General features: G+C 32.9%; 2 protein-coding genes across 4 annotated transcripts; one reads left to right on the plus strand and one right to left on the minus strand.

Moving 5' to 3' along the window:
* Window positions 1-766: 766 nt before the first annotated feature.
* Window positions 767-19,537, minus strand: LOC123715463 (zinc finger protein 436-like). 3 transcript variants are annotated; one of them, XM_045670475.1, is made up of 11 exons: window positions 18,991-19,537; window positions 18,570-18,725; window positions 18,211-18,377; window positions 17,889-18,079; window positions 10,967-11,177; window positions 6,198-6,319; window positions 5,660-5,816; window positions 4,399-4,571; window positions 3,636-3,786; window positions 3,225-3,469; window positions 767-2,355 (listed from the first exon to the last, which is right to left on the minus strand). In XM_045670475.1, exons 3-11 carry the CDS (start codon window positions 18,344-18,346, stop codon window positions 2,194-2,196), a joined length of 1,548 nt encoding a protein of 515 aa, XP_045526431.1. In that variant the 5' UTR covers window positions 18,347-18,377; window positions 18,570-18,725; window positions 18,991-19,537; the 3' UTR covers window positions 767-2,193. The 3 variants fall into 3 exon arrangements, with proteins under 3 accessions (XP_045526431.1, XP_045526430.1, XP_045526429.1); XM_045670474.1 differs by having other exon boundaries at window positions 18,570-18,765; XM_045670473.1 differs by having other exon boundaries at window positions 18,570-18,768.
* Window positions 19,538-20,353: 816 nt separating this feature from the next.
* LOC123715562 (uridine 5'-monophosphate synthase) lies at window positions 20,354-23,752 on the plus strand. Its single transcript, XM_045670679.1, has 4 exons — window positions 20,354-20,699; window positions 21,312-21,786; window positions 21,885-22,351; window positions 22,812-23,752. Exons 1-4 carry the CDS (start codon window positions 20,553-20,555, stop codon window positions 23,142-23,144), a joined length of 1,422 nt encoding a protein of 473 aa, XP_045526635.1. The 5' UTR covers window positions 20,354-20,552; the 3' UTR covers window positions 23,145-23,752.
* Window positions 23,753-23,936: the final 184 nt, after the last annotated feature.

Below are 23,936 nucleotides of genomic sequence, written 5' to 3' on the forward strand. Positions count from 1 at the left end.
ATTATTAAAGTATGACTTGTATTTTAGTACCAGAGCAGTGGATACTTAGAATTCAGTTAATTTTTTTCGTTCAAATCACTATGAGCGTGTTTTAATTGTATCTAATTTTAATTTAAGAAAGCTAATTCAATAATTAGCTTTCTGATCTTACTAACCTTTAGCAATTATTGTTTCAACTTAAATCAAATCCTGGGACTGCGGCGGCTTATTTCTTAATTGGTATTAGTTAAAATCATTAAAAAAATCCGAGATGAGATAATTATAGGGGACTGAAATAGGAGTAGGATAGTTCCGTATTAACACGTCAATGAAACAATTTTTAACTCCATATATATATAAAGAGCAGTGTTGGCCTAGTGGCTTCAGCGTGCGACTCTCATCCCAGAGGTCGTAGGATCGATCTCCGGCTGTGCACCAATGGACTGTCTTTCTATGTGCGCAGTTAAAATTAGCTCGAACGGTGAAGGAAAACATCGTGAGTAAACCAGCTTGCCTTAGACCCAAAAAAGTCAATGGCTTGCGTCAGGCACAGAAGGCTGATCACCTACTTGCCTATTAGATTAACAAATCATCATGAAACAGATACAGAAATCTGAGGTACAGACCTAAAAAGGTTGTAGCGCCATTGTTTTATATATATATATATATGAGTTCTAGCGGCATACGATTTCGTTTAGATGAACCGTTCCCTGGAAAATGGAAATAAAACTTGGCTTTTATATATATCATGATATTTATTTAAATAAAAATATATTACAATAAAACGTATGAGCGAGCATTAAACTATCTTAAGACTTACATAAAATATAAAAATTTTCATAATCTTATTAAGAAAACGTTATGTACAGAGAATTATTTAAAAACATATTAAACTGCAAGGCATTTTATTCTACCACTTGTCAATAAACAATGCATGGTCATATTAATTTAAAGATACTTTTAAGAACCTCATGGTCACCTAAAATTATATACACTTCGGCAATGTGTAATTTTAATATAGAGTGGATTTGAGTCAGCCGAAACAGTTCGTTTCGTTACAGTGGACCCCCGGTAATCCGGCATCCCCTGTAAATGCATGATTTACATTTAATTTTATAATAAAACATAAGATCCCCATTGTGTTGTATAATTTACTAAATTTGACATACAGAAAATATATAGAATCTTATTATTGTATCCGTAATTTGTCGAATTACAAGGTACTATTTTGTATTTTGTAAAAAAATCCGACAAGTTTGATAGTCCAATACTGCCCTGCAAAATGTGTGTCGGATTACCGAGGGTCCACTGTAGTCTATACCAAATAGAAAATGTATTGTGTACTGAAAACAACATTATATCGAGTATACTTGATTCGAAAACGTAACGAAACTAAAGAAAATAAATTCGAATATGATTCGTAACATTTGTAACCACTTCAAGTTCCTTCTAAAATATAAATCAGTCTTATAACACTTTTAACTACCTGCCGTAGTTAAATCAATGTAATAAGACGTATTTAAATACATAAACAAATACAAACATACATAAAAGTCTCGTGTATGGTGGTTGGTGATTGCGAAATATGGGATAGTTCTAATAATTATCAAATCGTGAAGATTGTATTAATGTCGTGACCGGATTCTAAAATATTTGTAAACCGTTTGACAATTTCGTGAAATTATCTCTGGTTAATCAGCGTTTAGTGACATAGACAACAAAAGCATAACCACTAGTGAATGATTTGTAAAATAAGGCGTAAGAGGCGCTGGTGTAGCTTTGTTGCATAATGGCGGCATAGATTACATCAAAACTAATAATTTACAACAGATGGTTCAGATGGGAGTGTAATTTTTTAAGAAATTTGATGGCAATGTACTTAAAAAAAATTCAAAAAAGCAAAAACATAATTACTACTACTCGACTACGATATTTTTTTTTACCATTTCCAAAAAAATACAATTTTACGATCCAGCCACGACATTAAAAAGCTTAACAGAGCATTATAAAATCAATATTTACACCAGCTCGGAAAGTGGATCACTCAATAAATTCGTAAGTGTTAATGTGCATTACTCGCCTAAACACTGATTTAGTTTTAAAAGGATATTAATATGGTAGTGTGACCATCCACAAAAACCAGACTTTCCCCAATCATATTAGGTAAAAAATTGTTTATCCAAGTTCAAATATGACGATGTTAGCAATCTCCATTTAATCTGGTAGTATATTCTCTTCGGTGTCTACCTCTTCGGGTGCCTGAGGATGTGTGGGGTCAACAGTCACCGCCCGTTGTTCCCCATTGTCCATAGACATCACCATTTGGTACGGGACTTTTATTTGTAAGGGAACTCGAATTTTAGCTGATGAAGGTGCCTGGAACAAATTATTTTTAAGTATACAACAGGGATTTAATAGATGAGAGTGGTTGTCTGGAAGAGATCGCTTAAAGGCGATAAAACCGGCTGACCCGTATGGAAACTTTATAAGGCGTAAGTAAAATAATTTAAAAATAAGTATCGATAATTTATAAAATCTATAATGATTTTTTTTAATTTTCTACGTTGTGTCACGTGACACAACATTTAGAGGAATCAATGATACGTAGCATTGCCGTAAATTATATATCTTCGCCTATCTAATACTGAATTGAAGTTTAATTTGAATTATTAAAGCTTATGCTTAACAGATTATGCTTAACATTAAAAAGGTGAATAGAAGAAATAGAAGCGGTAAAAGAAAGCGAATGGAGAAAGAAAGCCACACACGGTCAGTTGGAAAAATCTGGACGAGGCCTTTACCCGCGAAGGGGTTCCGATCGAAGGTACTGAATTTAGCTAAGATATAGGATATATAGGATAACTATATAAATAAAGTAATGTATAAAATGTAAAATATCTAAGCTGTATTTATCTTTTTGTCTTTATTATTATACTTAACAGAATTTAAAAATCTTTTTTATAGATTAAGAAAAACACTTTTTGAACGGATTGAAGCTATGTATTATTATTAAAAACTTATAATGGACACCGCGTGCTTTCCGGCGTTAAAATTTAGAATTATGTTAATAATTATAAGTTTCTAATAATAATACATGGCTTCAATCCGTTCAAAAAGTGTTTTTCTTAATGTGTAAAAGCTATGTTAACAAAAGACAATACTAACTTTTTTATAAGTTCTATGCCCACTAATTTATCTGAAATAGTTTTTAAATTTTGTCAAATAGCTGCTTTAAATATACTTACATGTATCGTTATCTCTGGCAAGAAGTCTTTCCTCTCTGCGATCTTTTTCGTCTCTTCTTTCTTGATTGCAATGGGCAAGAGATCGGGGATCTTTTTCTTGGGTCCCGACTGCTGTCTAAGGGGCCCGTCAAATGGCGGAGGTGGTCTCAACTCTTGCGCACTTTTTTGACTCTTCGTTGGCAACTTCAATTTGCTCTTCGCGTGAACTATCATGTGCTTTTGTAAATGATCCTTGCGGTAGAAGCCTGAAACATGGAATCAGTATTTAAAAAAAAGTTTTTATAAGAAGCTGTCTATACATTACAAAGACGAAAAAAATTTGTTTTGTCACGTCATTTAACCCAGACTCTCCGAATAGATATGTTTGTTTGCCTTAACCCCTAAAATAATGTTTCAAATGATAAAATTTACCTTTATCACAAGTAGGACAGAAGAAAGATTTGTGTCCCGTATGTATGTGCAGGTGTATTTTGTAATGGTCCTTGCGCCGAAAAGCCTTTCCGCAGTATTTACACACGAACACACGCTGTGGACTAGGTATAACTGCCTCTTCCACTACCACCTAAAACATTATTTTCTTTATATTCTGCTTTTAAACAAAAACGAATTTAAAACCAATGACGTCGTGTTATCATGACGTACGTTGTCGCCCGCGTACAACGAATTATACTAGACCACCTATTGACCAATCACAATCAAAGGTCCGTCGATTTATCTAATATGATAGGACTTCAAAAGAAAGATAAAAAACATAAGAAAATTGATTGTTTTTCTGTAAAAATCTAATTATCTAATAACACGCTTTTACATACGTCGGTTGTAAATTTACAAAAAACACATCAAAATACTTTAGTCGAGTTTTTTTGAACACATTTATAATCTATCTATTCCGCGATTTCGCGTGCAAACAGAAAAACGTGATTACTTAGTAACAAATGGCCTCGTGAGCTACGTAAAGTTCAATGACTTTCCCTTAAAAACAGATTATGTTAGCAAACATATCTTGCGGATTTATAGTTCTAAGTCGTCTATAAAGTATCAACACAACAGCGAAAAACGGCCGAAAAATTGTTTTTTTTTAATTTTGAAATTAGCTCCGCTTGAACACTCCTGTCTCGCTTGAGCATAAACGTTATATAAGAAAAATTCTCCCGAAACACAATATAAGTCTTACCTCGAGCAAATCGTGAGGATAATTTTCTTTCCTCGCGTCTCCATTGGGCGATGTCTGTTCATATGAAGAGTGACCGTTTTGTTCGATTTCATATTCATCATCCCCTTCTTCCGGTTCATTTTTAACAAGACCCGGACACACGTGATTCGCATGGTCAGTGTCATCATGGAAACCTATTAAATTTTTAATTATCAATAACGCTATTTGTACATAGCTTTTTAAATACGTGCTTATAATTAGACATTGCTAGGCACGTGTCTATAAACAGTGTGTTTTGTGTTTGTCTGAGTGTTTACGAGTACATTTGTCTTAAATATATTTTTATATTATTGATTAGCTTTAATGTATTATTTTCTATTCTAATTAACCTCATACAAAATAACCATTTGAACCGTTTGTAGGGTTTTGTTTTCAAATGTTTCAGTGTCATAAAGCTACTAGCTAATGTAGGTGATCTTGTAATAAGGGAAAGGATTTAATTACGGAGAGTCGAACAGTATTGGTTCAAACTAGGAAGTTAGCTTAGCTTTGAAGGACATATAATGGAATAATTAAACAAAATGTAGGTCCCTAATGTGGTTGAAACCCACTTTCCCACACGCTTGTACTCTGTATTATTGTAATATTTATCAAAGCATAATATAGGCAGGTACGCTTGAAAATCCCTTCTAATACTGTTACAAGTAAAAGGTGAAAATAATTATAATTACTTATGAACACAGATAATATATTAATTTGATAGGTTTCTCATTTGTAAACCACGCAAAAAATTAATTAGTTTTAATATAATTTTGCGATACGTGTTCATTTCGCAAACGTAATTTTTGGTTAAATGTATTATTGTACAGCAACACGACTTGACTCAGTATACGTTTCTGGTTAACAATGTACATCATTTCACGAAATAATCAGCTAAAACTTATCAGCGTTAAACCGCATGTTTTGCAACATTTTGACAAAACCGGAAATTGTGATAAACAGATTTAGTTTTGTTACATTTGTCACTTAGCGGGACGTTGTAATGTATCTGTCAAAAATTACAGTTGTGTACATAATCTGTGGCCATTATTTATCAGTAAAATAAAGCTACACCAGCGCCTCTAGCGGTGAAAAATTTAACTATTTTACGACTGGATCACTCTGCCAATCGTCTATAGCCAACAATAACAGGGCTACGCTTTAGCTGTTTATACTCCCTATGGCCTGATCATTCCATCAATCGTACGATGCAGCCATAATGTATGTACAAAGTATAAGTTACCCTCATGGCAGACATTGCAAAAGTATGTTCGTTTCTTTTTAAGATGGACGTTCGCGTGTACTTTGAGATGCTGTTTCCGCTTGAACTTCCGGTGACAAATAGGACACTCGTGCGCACGCTCTTCTTTCACCTTTCGGGGTACGAGGTGTTCATTGTTCTGGAAGAGGATTTATACTTTGTTATAACAATACAAAAAGTGCAGTTACATAGAGTATCAGAAACAGAATATGTTATTTATAAAACAAGATTTCTACCAACTTTCTAAGTGATGTAACAACATTTCACCAGGTACATTTCTTTTATGGGACGGTAGAATATAATTTTAAAAAAAACGCGATTCTTAACTCGATCGATTTTCAATAGCTCGTACAGTGAAAAATCATTATGCGAAAATAGCTGTTTGGAACCCCAAAACGGTGTATTGGAAAATGTCTCTTTGTCTTCAGAAATCAACTTTTTTTATAGAATAATGTTCGGTACAAATGTTGCCTAAACCAAAAGTTTAAGTGTTGGAGGTATAGACGAATGACGTAATTACCAGTATTTCCACTTCAATATCATTCCCAAGCAGAGTTTGCAAATGTGACAGACTAGCGGTTTCGTGACTCTTCAGATGCACCATATTGACGTGAACCAGCATCTGTTCCTCCATGTGGAATTCTGGATATATCAAAAATATCTATATTAGAACAGTATCGAATATCAAAAACAGGTTCATCGTTAAAATGAAAGTTAAAACGTAATAATTATTTAAAAACTAGCTTAAAGTAGTATGTACAATATATATTGTCTAAAAAGTAACAATACATATTGAATTATGCCTTTAACGTAAACAAAACAATTAAAAAGATAAAAGTAATAAAAAACAATGATTGTTATTGTAAAGTAACATATGACGTATAGTAGAAATTATAAATATTTCCCTTTAGAGACTCGTCAACGCATAATCGAGGGGCAGAAACCAGAAATTTGATATCATATATTTTAAGGTATTTCTAAAGCTTTCAGTCTATAAGCATGGAATTGAAGGGTTGAACTGTTGGATGGACGGTATGAGAAAATTATATTTTCACGCACAACCAAAGTCATTAAGAATACTTACTGTATTATGTCATACATCTTAGAATTGGACATTATTATTAGCTAAGTAACAAAGGTAAATAAAATCTAATTTACTCTTTTAATGAATAACAAATAGCTCAACAATCCATGCAAATTCAAACGGATTTCTCCGGCATGTAAAAAATATTGACATAGTTCATACTTCATAACGCCAGCGTTTTAAAATCGGAGAAACCTTATGCCTTGAAGGTCGACCATAACTTTATGAAACAATCTTAAATTTACAAGCATGGTTTCATTTCGAAAGTCGGTGAAAGTTTCTCCCCTCGACTAAAAATTTTGAAACTGATTCCCAGAAGAGCTAATATTCACTTCAAAACAGTAGCGAAGTTTACCTTCAAGTCTGAACAGTAACGAAAGCTGTTCAAACAATTCTTTTTAAACCCTTTTTCCACAGCATTAAGGAAGAAAACCCAGACAGAACTTCTGGAGAACGTACAAAAATTAATAATGTACAACTAAGGAAAATGAACAAATATTTATAAAGTAGTAAAACGCAGCATATGGATCGATATTATAATTGCCAGGGCTGTATAATAATTTAATTTTCATTCTATGGCATTCAAATACATATACACGCCACAATTTATAATAATAACTACTTTTTCTTATAAAACCCTCAGATTTTTATCTTCAGAAAAACTACCAATGATACCGATTACATTATTTCGACGGAATGCCGGGCAAAATCAATTTAGAATTTTGAAAAGACCCTTTTCACGTTAACAAAAAGTGTATTGGCAACCCTTACCCCTCCTCTACTTTAGGGCCGATCCCAGGGGCCGAGGACTAAGGGGCGAGGGGGTAATGGAGGGAAAAAGGAGGGTTACACGTTGCCGGGGGAGCTAGATTATAGAGGGTTTTTAGATTAAATTATTTTTGCGAACACGTGCTGTGGTTTATTTTACGAAACTTTTGTTGGATCGTGTTGATTAAAAAGCTATTTCGACGCACAGTATTGGACACTAGGCGAAACTATTGAAAACCATTTTAATAATAATTAATGAGTACATTATAGTCGCAATTGCATATTAAAAACTATTCATCTTAGTATGTGATTTCTGTGGTTTCAACAACAATCAAAAATCAAGACTGCACGAAAATAAACAAAAACAAATTTTTGATAGTGCAATTTTGGTTATTTGCATTTTAAAAGACATATTACAAGCCATTTAAAGTTACCACTCCCTGCCAACATGACAACATATGCGTAGGTCAATATCTAGGTCAGACTAAGTGGGAGGTTATGGGGGGTATGGGGGGGATGTTACAGTTATACCGTACTCGTTTGCGGCAGTAAAAGCTGGGTCTAAAACGGTCAAAGGAACGTTGCGTCCGCCATATATATATTTACGTATTATAAGAAATATCTTTCGTATAACAGCTTTCCTATAAAACCCACTATGTAGTAAGAAACTTATATCTTTAATGTGCTAAAAAACGCAATAATCACATTGTCTCGTCAAACCTTTTTACATAATATTTTTAGAAATACTTTATATGAAGAGTAGAAAGTTTTAAGTCTTAGACACCCGTTATTTATCCCTCTTGCAAATGTCAAATAATACAATATACAAAAAAAATGAACAATGATATTCTAACCAGGTAGAGAAAGCCCCCTTATAGAATGTGCGCTTTCAAAACGAAATCTGTGAGAATTTGTGAACCTATTATTTCTCCTTAAGTCTTTTAGCTTAAATATCTGAGCAGCTTTTAAAGATGTTAGAAATAAATAAAAGAAAATGTATCCTGTGTAACGTGTTATGGCTTTTTTAAACACGTACATTTTTAAATACTTGATCTGCATGCATGGAAAGATAGATTGGTTCATTTCAATTGAAATGTATAACGCAATTACAAAAAACTTCTTGGGGTTGCACTAGTATAGTCACACAATTTGAAAGTATAAAGTTTCGCATACTAGTGTTGGTGGCAATGCGACATCTGAATACCAATAACGCAAAAAAGAAAATTAAATTAACTGTATTATAAAATAAGCTTCAGATAAACCTGGCTGACGCTGTTGGAAGTAAAAAGGGTCGGCCCCCTCAGAATTCTTGGAATAGCCGTCCCCCTCCTTTCCCCTCTAGAAACTTGGCATTTCAACCCACACTATAATCGGCTTTACGGTATTGCAGGGTTCCCCCACTATATACTAAAATCAATATCGTACAGCTTTCTATTTGACTCATATTCAATAAATATGACTGAATTTTTTATATATAATCACTACAAAGAAACTTCTCTAACATGTTGGTTTAAATATGTATTAATTTAATACAAAATTTTTCCATAGGAGGTAATGAAGAATTATCTATTTAAACAATTGTCAACTGTATCGCTTAAGTACGATATTAATTCATTAATATAAAACAAGATAACATTATACGTATTATAACGTTTTAATTTTTACTACAAACCGTAGTTTTCAGAGTTAAGATTTAGTTAGTTAGATTAAGAATTTAGTTTAACGACCACAAAATTTAATATAAAATATATTTAATTGTCATTCTAGGCTCCGAATAAAAATAGTTATTTAAACAAATGCAGCACCGACTAGGCAGCAACAACTTTCAATGCCATATAAGTTCCCCCCTCTTTGTCACACGAGGTCCCTTCCCTCATTTTATTGATCGTAATGGCTTTGGGGTCATATTAAAAATATACGGGCTTTAATAAAATTCGATGTTTAATTGAAACTTAGCGCTGCTTATAAAGATACGTATATATTTAAAAAATAAGTTAAAACTTTAAAAGCCGAACCAAAGTAAAAACTTGCCTTAACAAAAATATACACACATCTAAGACTTTGATATAAATATCGAGATTACAAGATTTCCCTATCATATCAGACATGCATAGTACAGAACTAAGTTTTTCGGAATATAAAATGTTTCCTTATGGTATACGGCAATCTCATCTCAGCTAATATAACTATAATGTAATCTTTGAGAAGATCATTAATAATTCCAATAGCCCCCTATGAAAAATAATTATTAAAACAGCAGATGGATCGTACAAGCGCAGCCGGGGCGGATCCCTAGTCGCTTTAAACCGGTACTTTTGTACAAGGTCGCCCCCCACTTGTGTTGCACAACGGTTTGGAAAGTCGCTTGGCATTAACCCAGTGGTGGTTATGACTAAATTCTGCATTTAAAACTACCAAGATTCAAAATGTACGATTTTATATTTTAATGGCCGCGACTTAAGAGAAAAAATCTACCCTTTTAAGGGCAATCGCATTGCCACCGTGGCATAATTGGTAAAATTACGTATTGCCTGGACCTAGCGAATTATTGTTTCCAATTGAAAGCCAGAATAAAAGTTATGTTTCTTATTTTTTCTGTATTTTATAACGATATGCTATGCATTCTAAACAAAAAAGCGATATTTTAGGTTAAATACATCTCATATACATGTCTGGCGGTTAATTAAAATACTTTGTAGATCTAAAAATTCAGAACACATTTTGCCTGTGCAAGCCATTGCAGTATACGACAGATGTGTACAGAGACTACGAAAGGGATGGATTAATTTTTTTTAGTAGGGTTCCTCCAAGCCCATACTACGGATTTAGAATATACAATTTTACATTATATAAAATGTATAAAGGGTGACTATGTCGTTAAAAACCAGTTGAAATGGCTCCACAATATAACTAAATTCAACTAAAGAAGGAAAGAGTTGCTTAATTCAAAAAAAACTTGCCTTTTATGCATTATAAAAATACATTACTACAGTAACTGTAGAGATGAAAAACGCTACAATGTTGATCAAAACCTTACCTTGCCAAAACTAAATGTTGCGGTTTGACCCACTATTCTTAATAAAGCTACACCTATATTTAGACGCTAATTCTTCGATATGAGTTAAAATAGATGTTGTTATTGTATTTGTGAGTTAAAATATTTTTTTGTAATTTATTAATTTGTATATTAAATGCTATAGTCTGTAGACTAAGGAGTAAATCACACTGTAGGTACATTGTCAATATTATGTCTTAGTTTTCTGAGTTAGCGTCGATTAATTAGTCAGGACAAACAGATAAAGATTGTTTATAGAACAGATACACGTCGTGGTATATTTATGAATTGTATTGAATCTTTATTGAAGTTAGGTTTAAAGTACTAATATCGGGAAATCTACAGAAACAGATTATGTAATCTTAATTAAGTGAAAAAATACCTTTGCCACACAGCTTGCAGATCACCTCCTTCTTGGCATGGGCCCAGCTATGTATCTTCAGATGGTCCTTTCTCTTATAGCTTTTACCACAGACGTTACACACGAACGGCCTGGCGTTCTTCGCGTGGTCCAAGGTAACCGTATGTTCCTCAGAATGATCCATGCTAGTCTCGTCCATGGACTGCTGCTGATCGCTTCCGTACTCTTCAGACTAAAAATATATAATCTTCAAATAATTGTTTTTTTTTGTACGGAATAAATAACTTTTAAAACCTCAATATATGGATTAATGATATTTTTAGTAAATGGGCCGTTAAAGTATTACGTAAACATTATAGGGGGGTCTATGAATTTCTTATTATTTACGTTTTGACACATATTACCCACAAACGTCATGTACTATTACTTTTGAAGAGCTATGCTTGCTTTTGCTGACAAGAGGAGTGGGTATAAATTGCAGTTAATCTTCTTACGTAATACTTGTATGGCCCCTTAATACTTAAAAAATTATGAGTGGGACCCATTACATCAGAGTTTATAAGTAGCCTGTACATTGAGAGCGAGATTAGTTTCATTAAATTTGCTCTCTTGGCAAATAATCTATTTTCTTAGGTGTCCAGCATGCTCCAGTACAATACGAGCGCGGAGCTTCGAATGCGGTGTTTCAGTTACTAACCGAGGTTATTTTAGTGGGCATTGCCCACCGTGTCATTGAATAGCAAAATAGTGGACCAGTATTTTGAATCGGTAGAGTGACATCTTTGAGCGAGCACTAGACTGGGGTGGGCACGGCCCACCCGGCCCCCTTTATATACGCCTATAACTATTATTTAAAAGGTATACTAGCATGATTGAACCACTTCTGTAGCGTACGAGCTATATAAGGCGACATTTCGGTTAATTACCGGAACTAGGGGTGTTAAATAAAAACTGATAGTGAGGAAATTATCTAGAATTTAATGTTAATTTATTTTTCGATGTAGAGTTATACACTTTTAGTAGAGAGAGTAGTAGAGTATATTCTTTGCCTTGAAAAATCACGCTCCGCGACGCGTCATCATCTTAAAATTTATGGCATCTGAGATGTTCCTCTAGACACCGAATTATGTAGAAATCACTAGGAGCTAGGATTGGTGAATATGGAGAACAATCCATCAGTTCGAAGCCAGCTTCTTGAATGGCAGCCATCGCAACTCTTAGTGCGCCGTTGCGAATTACCTCACGCAACCGTACTAGTGGCATAATTAAGGTAATCAACTATGATTACCACTTGGTGGTCTTAAATAAAACAGCATGATTTGAATCACCTTAAATTTCTTCGGAGTGGGAAATGAGGGTCTCTTCCAATATGATCCGTCCGCGATGGACGGTTTATTCGTTACTGGGTCGTAATGGTAAAACCATGATTTGTCCATAGTTAAGAATCCAGTGGTCTTAAGTAAAAATCTTGTTGTAACAAACCCAAAAAGCTTTGTGCAATTCAGTTTCGTTCTGGGAGTTGGCGCTTTTTCCATAAACAACCATTTTGTATACCATTTGATATTAAACTGTAAAATGACGATCCGCCAAGACACTTTTCAATTCGTTTAATCATTTGTTCTCTGATTACCGACGTAGGGCGTCTCATGCGGGAGTCCTCGTTATTGGAAGCTTTCCCTCGCTTGAACTCAGCACACTAATGCACAACCATAGAGAGCGGAAGAGTATGAACCCCTAATGTTGCTCTTAGTCTCAAGATTTACCAGCTCCGTAATAAAACTTTTCAAGCAGATATATTTTATTACCGCGCGAACTTTTTCTACAGTCAAAATCAACGTTATAACGACATCGAAGGGACTACTTATCATACTTATTATTATGGTCGTAAAAACCAATAGTCGTAACAGCCGATGACTTTTTTATTAATAAGTACCTAATACTTATTATGTATGTGTGATTAATATACTCAACAACAAGAACATTTTATTTATTTCACATGAAAATTATAATAAAGACATTACGTACATATAATTATGATTTTTCAATATTAACAAAATCTGTTAATTTCGTTTGTTTAAAACACGTACGCACTTTGTAGTTCACGATCTTAATACATTGACGGCATTGAAACCATTATTCAAAGTTGGCACCGTAAATTGTTCTTCAGTTACTTTCTGTTCGTCATTTTCCTCTTGAACTTCTTGTACAATATCTTCTTCCGTAGCTGGTGCACAAATTGCAATAGAGTTATCCACATCAATAAACTCCTCTGCTTCAGTAGTAGATAAAGCAGGTCTTAAATTTTGGACTAATTTAGCCAAATAAATATTGTCCTCTTCATCAGTCTCTACACTATCTCCTATACCACTATCAACACAGGCAGCGTCACCCCACATTTTTCCGCCGGCGATACCGTGATGTATTCAACGTTTCCGGGCTAGGCACCAAAACGAAGAAGAATAAGTACATTAATACATTATTATTCCATTGATATTTAAACCATTGAAGCATCTTCGAATGCTTCGTTGTTCTTGCTCGTTTCATTTTCAATAAATTGTTCACAAAGTGTTTGAAAATTCAAAATTCTCTCTTTCCAAAGCTGTCGAGTATGATACACCAAATTTTGCGGCCAAGTCTTTGATTAGAATTCCACTCTTAAAGCTTTCATAAATATAGTATTCAATAGTACTTTGTTTTCTTTTTCAACTCAACAATATTATTGAGTTCAGTGATTATATTGCATACCTATTTTATTTCTAAGTAATACATTAGACCCTTAACTCGAGTCGTTTATGTTTACATTTGCGAACCTAATGAGGCGAATAGTAGTGGCATGATGTTGCGGCACCATTTGCTGTCTTGTGATTCTTGTTTAGTCTTTTGTACTTGCTGTCTTGGGGTGCTGTTATCTCTTGCTAGCTTATTGAGCATGGAGGAAAGGAGATGCGTGACATGCGCATTTAGGTTAAGCTTTATTAAATGGGTAGCCGGAGAAGTCATGCTTACTCAAATGTGACTGGGGTGGTGGCGTTGTGTGACGGATCGTTTAATTCCCACAAATATGGTTGAGTAAAACGATGGCAGGGACATACGTCATGCCAGTGAACAGGTGCCGCTTCCGCAAAGTAGATTGCGAAGTTTCCGTTCAGTTTTGTAATTTAATAAAAATAAAGAGCAGACCATATCTCCCTCCATTCTGGTTTCTTCTATTTTTTTGCCACAGTAATTTTGTATGAAAATTTGATATTTTAAAAGAGTACCGGGACTTTTTACGCCGGCTCATTCTCTCAGCCTACCCTCTGCCTTCTTTGCTGATGAGTAGGAATGTCTACCGATTAAAAATTAATGACGTGGAATAAGTGATACCTGTATCTTATATTCCATAATAAATATTTTTTTTGGTAACTTTAATGTGCCAGATGTCGAAAGGGGATACTGCCCTCACCTACACAAATGTTTAAAATACGGCTGGTCGCTAACAGACATAATTCTCCGAAAATATCAGTTAAATGTAATCGCTTAAAGAGATATGTTGTAATAAGCGATGTCGTTAAAAACAGTGTTTGACCGGTTGACCAAAACCTTTGATTTTAGTCAATATGACCGGTATGTTGTTCTAAGAGATGTCGTCGTAAACGGTTTTGACTGTACTTTTAAGAACACGTTCCGACACAACGCAAACAAAATACTTCTATTTTTTAAAAATACAAAAAAGGGTTGCTTGACTTTTTTATTATTATATTTAATGTTCGGGCACCACGCCAGCCAGTATTATTTTTCTTTCCAAGGAGTATCTATAGTGTTTTCACAATATATTGAAAACTCCTCGTATAACTTGGTATGGATTGGTCGACAATCCTGAGCACAACCATTTCAATTATTAATATCAAACGTTGGCATGTGATTACAGGACTTGACACCGTGGTAGATTATTGTATGGAATTTATTAGAAGAGGAAAAAACACGGTTTTGATGGTAGCAGATCCTGATCTCAAACTTCGTTGAAGGTATTCTAAAATCTTGTTAATTATTGTTTACGAAAATAAAATTGTAAAAGAAAGACTTATGAAGTCGGTACCATCGAAACCTGATTATTATTGCCATTTCACAATTTACGGTTTGTTATTTCACAAATATCGCAATTTCTCGACTCTATCAAATATCGACATATATTATAACAGTAGTTATACGACGACATATAAAACTTTTTGCCACGACAGACACAATTGCCACGTGTCTACGATGGTAGTTAAGAATACACCTGGCTTGAACAGCAGAGTAAAACAGATGCTAAGTTATTTATAAAAACGACAAAAAACTATGGAGGATGATTTATGTGGTTGGAAGTTGTGTTCTTTATTTCTTTTTCGTACATATATTTTTCTTTATATTGTATGCAGCAGTATGAGGCCGTTCAAGTATTACGTAAGCAGATATTCTGCAATTTTTTCCTCTTGTCGGCAAATGTACGCAAAGCTCTCAAAAATAATAGTACATAAACGTATTAGTTTTTTGTAGGAATCCATGTTTGTTTTCAAGCAACGACAATGTGTGGGTAATATGTGTCAGAAAATAAATAATTACTGTTGACGTAATCACAAAATAAGAAAATCAAATACCCCCCTCCCCCCTATAGAACTTTCGTAATACTTGAACTGCCCCTGTCATGAAATTGCTTTATTATACTTTTAGCATTTACTTTCGAAAATTTTGTCGATACCCAGCAAATTCTCCAAATATCATGGAGCTAAGACATTTCAGTTTAACGAGGCCAAAGCCCGTCGGTCGTTAGAGCTTTGCGCTAAAATGGGGGAACCAAAGTAAGGGAGGGGTGCGGCCCCCCATTTTAGTCTAACAGAGGGTGGTCCAACACACACTACGTAACCTTTATTTTTTACGAAAATCGATATTCCAAAAGGGCTTACAGCACTTTATGCCGCAGAATGTTAACTAGACAATGAAAATTTAATTTAACCGTAACAGAATGTATGGTTTTTATAGGACGACTTTGTTTTTAACTTGTATTTAATAAAACAATATCATTCGAATGAAGTAATAAATTGAGACAATATAATGTCGACAACTTTTTGTTTGCTTTGCTCTCTTTCAAGTTGTGATAAAAATAAAGGATACAACAACGAGAACTGTGAAATAAAAGAATATACGTACGTGTCCTAAACTTTTTACGCCTCAATTGCGAATAAAAAGTCTCCGTGGTGGAAAAGACCGCAAATATATTCCAAGATAGATATTCTGAGTAGTAATTATTTTTTTCTTCCAAATTTACCACTAGAATGTTTTAATCTGTTGGTTGACCGCTACGTACCGAGGGGTAGGCCAACGGGTGACTCCCACAAACCCTTTTGGGTACCGACCCTTCTAACCCTCTACATTATACAGTATGTACGACAGCACACACGAAGAAATAGGGAAAATTTCCTGCTAGTTTGTTTCGTAAAGTTTCACCCAAAAATCTAAATTCTTACGTTCGGTAATAACGAAAATACTATTACAGCCGTGCTCAGAGTCGACAATTTACTTCCTTATGCAAAAACGTTTTGATTTTGACATACAGGAATCTCTAATATCTTTGCATACAGGAACTCTTCAATAATATACTTATTAAATCACATGACACTGGCATTTACATTAGGACATAGTTAAAAGAACGATTCTACAGAATTTTAGTATCGCAATAGTTATCGTGTAACTCGATAATTCTTTTACTAATCGAACGGTTAACCTTGCGGTAACAGGGTTTTTGTTGCATGTCCCATTTATTAAAAAATATGGTAACTAATATAAATAGCTTTGATCCGGTTAAAAAATTGTTTTCTTTCAATGTGTAAAAGCTATGTTAACCAAAGACAATACTATGAATATATATATCAAACTAATTTATACGCTTACAGAGAAAAAATATACCAATAGTATCTATATTTATATAGATGCCAAAAATCCAATATTTTAGATGCTACAGTGTAAAGACATACGTATTTAAGATCGTTACTTTATAATGTAAACAATTATCATAAACGACTTCGTTAGTAGTTCCCTCCAATAACATTGGTACGCATTTGATAAGGGATAATTTTTGTTTTGTTAAATATTAAAACTTGGATTCCTAGTGCTTTTATTATTAGTTACTCAGATGTTATCCTGTTCTTACAGACGTAAAAAATTGTTAAACATAAAGCTTTTTTTTAGATGGACACCCCACGATATCTCCCATAGGGGAGCAAAAAATAAACCAGGACACGATAAATGAGATAGCAAAAAATTCTACCTGCCCTGAGCCCGACTAGGGTGGGGTTTTTCCCTGCTTACGATATAACAATAAAACATTCTTTCATACAATCACTGAACTAAGATCAGTAATTTGTTTTGACACTTTTTGTTACAATTTACGGCAATGTACAAAAAACATGTTTTAAAAAAAATATTATAACTACTTTAAATCATACTTGAATATTATAATTTTTTTCCTAAATTTAACGAATTGTACTTTTTTTTTAATTTAAAGACTTGAATTAATTATTGCTTGCATGATCTTTGTTTTATTTTATTTCTATACACATATTTGGGTAACTTTTTAACTGGACAAATAGGTACATCTTCAGATAGATACCAAAAAAAGTAATTGTCAAAAAAACATAAGATCACTGCCTCATTTGAGCAGGAATATACAAAAGCATGGTCCCCAAATTTTTTGCTAATTTAATTGTGTCATTTATAAAATATCCGCAATACTTGAAGTCATTTAACCTTCAACTTATAACTCATACTAATTTGTTTAGGACAAATGAAAACACCAACTTTTTTATAATGTCATGAAGCTATAACTATATTGTTATTAAAATTAAATAAATGACAAAATTTATGATATCTATCAGTCATAAATTTAAAGATTTCTTAGTAAAAATTGTTTTAGTAATTTTCCTACCTCCATTGATGCATCTGGATCTGTAACATTGCCAGATACACTTGTAATAATAGGTGTTATATCTTCAAAATCATCTTCAATCTCCTCCTTAATGCTAAGCTCCTGGTCACTCATTGGTATAATATTTTGCTCCAAAAAGTGTTTATTGTGAGTTTGTATGTGTTTCTGTAGATGATCCTTGCGGTAAAAACCTGTTAAAGAAAATTTTATTATACTATATACATATCAGAAAGTCACAAAAATATAAAAGTTCAAAATATAATTTTCCTTACACTGCATAAAATAATTTCCAAAAAATAATTTTATGAAAAGCTATACTTACATTTACTGCATAGAGAACACTGAAGAGTTTTAACACCTTTGTGAATAGATTTATGAATATTAAGGTGCTCTCTCCTTTTGAAGGCCTTGCCACACTCTTCACAGGAATATGGTCTCACTTCCATATGCCCTTGCATATGCCTATCTAAATGTTCACGCCTCTTTAATCTAAAATAAAATGCAACTTTGAAATACATAGATTTATAATGGCCAAATATTCAAATAAAATGTTGAAATCAAATATATCTTTGTACAAGAACACTTATCACTTTTAGGAGTAAAGTTTTTTTAAATAATTGTAAAAGAATTTTGTAAAATCTAAGACATTAAGTTTTTTATTATATACTATTGAACACTAACCCTGTTCCACAAATACTGCACAGGAATCTATATTCTTTAAAATGAGAACATAAATGTACTTCTAGCTCCTCCTTGTCATCATACTGCACATTGCACACAACACAAATGTATCGAGTCACTCCCTCCAAATCCTTAGTGATTGTGGCCAATTTGCTTCTGGATAAGAGACTCCGTTTTAACATCAACTCCATATCTTCTACTAAAAATATTAGTTTGTTACCTAATTTATGTTTTTTTCTATGTTCCATCTTTGAAATGCAACAAATAATTATAAATTTTTATAAAATTCTTTTTGCAAAAAAAAGTAAATATAAAAACTTAAACAACTTCAAAATTTACTTTAACAATTTTTATTTAGGATACAGTTTATATAAAACTGTTACCTAGTTTTAGTAAGTACTAAATTATTTAAAAATATTACCTTTACTACTAGAATCCATCACCACATAGAAAGTTTACAGTCCGCGGCGCGAATTTGTTACACAGTACACACAACACACGGCATCCGTTAGAAAGTAGAGGCGAAAAATGAAACTCGAAATCCCTTCCCCTACCAACAGGCGTCGCCCACGGTCCAAGGCTGAAGCTCCCCTCCGGATTGGGGAGACCCGACACCCCCTGTGTCAGTTGTATGCCACTTTAGCGAAGCGGGGGACCCCACTTAACCGATTTAGGAGGGTGGGCGACTTTACCCTAACATCGAGTTAAGTTTGGCAACCTGAGCCAAACAAATGTGTTTATCTTGATAATAATCAGTGTTCATTCCTAGAAATAATTTTAAAAAATATTTACTCTTTCTTTTTAAGTTACGTACACGATTGTATTTATAGAATGTTTTTTAGCAACTTTAAGACTGCTTAAAAAAATATATTTGTTAGGCGAAAACAAATTCTGTCGAGATCGAAAAAAAATAAACAGTAAACTTGTAATTTTTAAAAATTAATAAATAGAAATTTCAGGTAGAGAACGACAGCACAATCCAAATGTCAACTGTCAACTATGAAACTAACCCTTAGTCATTACCATAGAGAAAGGAAATCTATGAGTAATTGTATGATTGTACTTTAGAACATGAAGAAGTATAGAAATCAGATTTTTTTCTATGTGAATCAAATTCACAAATATTAAGCTAAAAACGGCGATAGTGGCGTAAGTATATAGATAGACATGTACACATTTCGACAGACTCACTAAGCAGTGAAGCCAACTTAAGAATCTTCCTTCCAAATTTAGGGAGAATCAAGATGCTTGGGGGTATTTTTGGGGGTATATATTTCAATTTTTTTTTAATCACACATATTATCCTCGAACCAAACCAACAAACATAACCAAACGTAAACTCTAAGTGAGGCTACAACTAATACCCCAAGGTCGTAATAATAGCTCTACGGTTCGAAAAGTACAAAAACTATATAAATGTAAACAAAAAGAATTAAAGAAATATAATCTTTAATGCATATAATTAGGTAATTAATTAATATACACCTACATAATGCACAACTACAACAGCTATTTTAACCACTTGAATGTATTTTTATTTCACGTTTTTAATTACCTCTAAAACCGAATGTAGAATTAAAAACTTAGGGGTTTTAGTCAAATTTTGGAGGTATTTGGGGGAAATATTTTGTAGGAGTTGGCATTACTGCTACTAACGCCAAGCGTTAATGGTCACGTTACAAAGTGTGAGCTTATGCAGTTGATTAATTTAAACAAAACGTCTTTTGTATCATAAAGTCTAATAGTTTATCGGTTTTTTCAGTTTCACACAAAGTTTCACATTCAGTTGACCTAGTCTATGGAATTTTCAGTGTTGACTAGCGAGTACTTCCCTACTTTATCTTTTAACTGTATTTTCGGACGGATTTTGTCATTTGTGACTTCTGACTTATTTGAAATTTGAATTACTGCTATTAAATAGTTAAATTTTTTACTCTAACCTTAAAAACAAACTTGTGACAGTTAAAATATTGTTTATTTATAATGGAATACGATAAAAAGATTATTGAATTAGCTCTAAGTCTTTATAAAATTGATGCTGTTAAGTTTGGCGAGTTAATGACAAAAAGTGGCATTAATACTCCAGTATACTTTGATCTTCGAGTAATTGTGAGCTATCCTGAAGTTATGGTGAGTACATATTTTTTTGTAGGTTGCTGGAGAAATAATCACCGAAATATTGTAAAAAGGTTAACAGAAGGGATATTCGGTGTTCTCAAAAACGTCAAAGTTGTGACTTTTAAATTGAAATGTATTTTTTAAGGTTATTTATTTAATTTTTTTATATCATCTTATATCAAAAGCCAATTTTGAATGTTATTGTCTTAAACAACAGTATATTCATTCGTATGTAAGAAGGCCTAAGACTTCACAATTTCTTTTGCAAACACTTAGGGGGACATGCTAGTTAAAAAATTATAAACTTTTTGCTGACTATATCATAATAAATTCAATAATGAACAATTTTACTGGAAATCACTACCATGGTAAAGAGCAATGAACATAAATAAAATTAAGAGTGAAGTTCAGTAACAAGACTAAGCTTAAACTATAGCTCTTGTGTTAAAATCCAGTAATTTTTTTACATATAGGAATAAGACTTAGCATTTAGTCTAGTTTCTGCATATTACTATAGCAAGTCCTACTAGTTTATATTTAGAATAAAACCCGCAATGGTACCCTCCTTATCTCCCCCCTTATCTACCAACAACTTATTCTTACAACTTTTCATATGATTTTCAGGAATTAATCACCTCTTTACTATATGAATTTGCAATAGTGGATAGTAAATTTGAACATGTCTGTGGAGTGCCTTACACTGCCTTACCAATAGCTACATTGCTCAGTGTTAAAGTTAATAAATCAATGTTAATGCGTCGCAAGGAAGCCAAGTCATATGGTACAAAAAAAGTCATAGAAGGACACTACAAAGTAGGTGAAAAATGCCTAATAATTGAGGATGTAGTTACATCAGGTTCTAGTGTTATGGAGACTGTAAATGACTTGAGGAAAGAAGGTCTTAAGGCAGAAGAAGCCATTATTATTTTAGATAGAGAGCAAGGTGGAAGGCAAAACTTAGAAGCAAATGATGTTAAAATGAAAGCCTTGTTAACAATGTCAAAGTTGATAGAAATACTTGTTGAAAATAACAAAATTAATAAGGCAACAGCTAATCATGTAAAATATTACTTACAAAATGTTAAAGCTCCTAATACAGGTTTGTATTTATATGAAAATTCTTAAGATGGTTTTTTGCAATATATTATAATAAGGATTTAATGCCAAATGTATTAAATTTCATTAATATTTTTTCAGTTGCAAAAATTAATAGAATAACTCTAGCTTTTGAAAAGCGAGCAGAATTGTCAAAAAATGCTATTGCAAAGCAGCTGTTTAATATAATGGCTGTAAAGAAGACCAACTTATGTATATCTGTTGACCTTACATCATCAACACAAATTTTGGAACTTCTTGAGAAAGTTGGCAACCATGTTTGTTTAGTAAAAACACATGTAGACATAATAGAAGACTTCAGCAGTGATTTCATTACATCTTTAAAGGAATTGGCCAAAAAGTATAACTTTTTGATTTTGGAGGATAGAAAGTATGCAGATATAGGAAACACAGTTGCACTGCAGTACACTGGGGGATTGTACAATATAAGTAATTGGGCCGACTGTGTAACTTGCCATTCACTGCCTGGAGAAGGAATATTAAAGGCTCTTAATATTAAATCAAATTGTGATAAAGGAGTATTTTTGCTTGCTGAAATGAGTTGTGAGGTAAATATGATGAAAAAAAAATTTGTTTCTACTTATTATCTATGCATATCGTGATTATGATTTTTTATTGTAGTAAATTTGTTTGTACAGAACCAATACCACTTTTTGGTATTGTTCAAGTACATATTTATTTTCAAAATAAAATATTGGTAATGGATATTATATTTTATTCATATTTTTTTCTTTTAAAATAATTTGTAAATCCTCAAATGTAGCTATAAAAAGATTAATTGATTTTGCAGTTGAAGATGTGATAGTTGAATGTATGTTTATTTCTTGTCTTTGATTCTTTGTTGCCCAGCAAACTATACTTTGAATGTAAACTTATAACTACTTAAATTTGAAAGTTTTTAAAAGTCCAATAAGACCCTTCATATAAGAAATATATAGTGTCAACTGTTGAACTAAAATAAATCTCAGTTACAAACTTCATTGTAAATATATGTTTTCGTGTTTCCAGGGCAATCTTATTACGCCAGAGTATACCAATGAAACCGTAAAGATGGCAGAAAAGTATCCAGATCTGATAACAGGATTTGTCTGTCAGCATAAAGACACTTTTAAAGATCCTGGAGTCATACAGTTAACACCTGGAGTCCAACTTCAAAGTTCTAAAGATGATCTGGGACAAGTGTACAACACTCCTGAAAAGGTAGTATTGGAAAATGGTGGTGATGTCATAGTTGTCGGTAGGGGTATAGTTTCAGCCAAAAATCCAGAATCAGAAGCTGTATTGTACAAGGATACTCTATGGAAATGTTACATTAAGAGAATATCTGGTAAAGTTGAATAAGCTTCCCCCTTTTTATTAAAACATTAAGTTGCAGTCACACTCATCCCAGCATTTCCGCATTGACTTGAAAACTGTAGTCCCTGGCCATCTACATGAATTTATGGTGTTCAATTGAAATATTTTTTTATCTGTATGTAGACAAAATATTGAAGATAAAGGGCAGATTTCCTTTTTTGCTCAATTATAATTGTTTATTGTTATTATAATTTAATTTAATGTTGTTATACTACAAGAGCTTAATGCATGTCAAAATACGGCCATGTGACGGCGCTTTTTGTAACTGACACATTTCGTTTGATACAACACACTGATTATTACTGTAAACATGGCGAGTGAGAAAACACACACAAAGTTCTTTCACATAAGTGTCTTAGCTTTTCATATTCTAATTAGTAAGATTAACATTAAAGATTATATTTTGTAATTTAACACGTATTAATATTGTTACATCTTAAGAAGCAAAATTTATGTATATTCATGTTGAAAGTATCCATGTCAATGTATTTAAATTATATAATTTAAATACAACAAATTAGACCTAAAACAGTTCCTATTAAGACAGTTTTTTAATGGGTAACTATTGCAATCATTCCAAGTTATAAAAAGCTTTTATTATGTTAACTTAATATTATTGTTTTGTAAAACTATTTTTGGTAAAAATATATTTTCTAACTAAATATTTGTGTGTTTAATTTTGATCTTTCAATTAGACAATAATTATTGATAGAAAAAGAATACATGAAATATTGTTACAGTCAAGCACATATGACCAATCAAAACATAGAATGATGG

The sequence above is a fragment of the Pieris brassicae genome, chromosome 10 (genome assembly GCF_905147105.1).
Source record: "Pieris brassicae chromosome 10, ilPieBrab1.1, whole genome shotgun sequence".
In the NCBI taxonomy this organism is placed as follows: Eukaryota; Metazoa; Arthropoda; class Insecta; order Lepidoptera; family Pieridae; genus Pieris; species Pieris brassicae.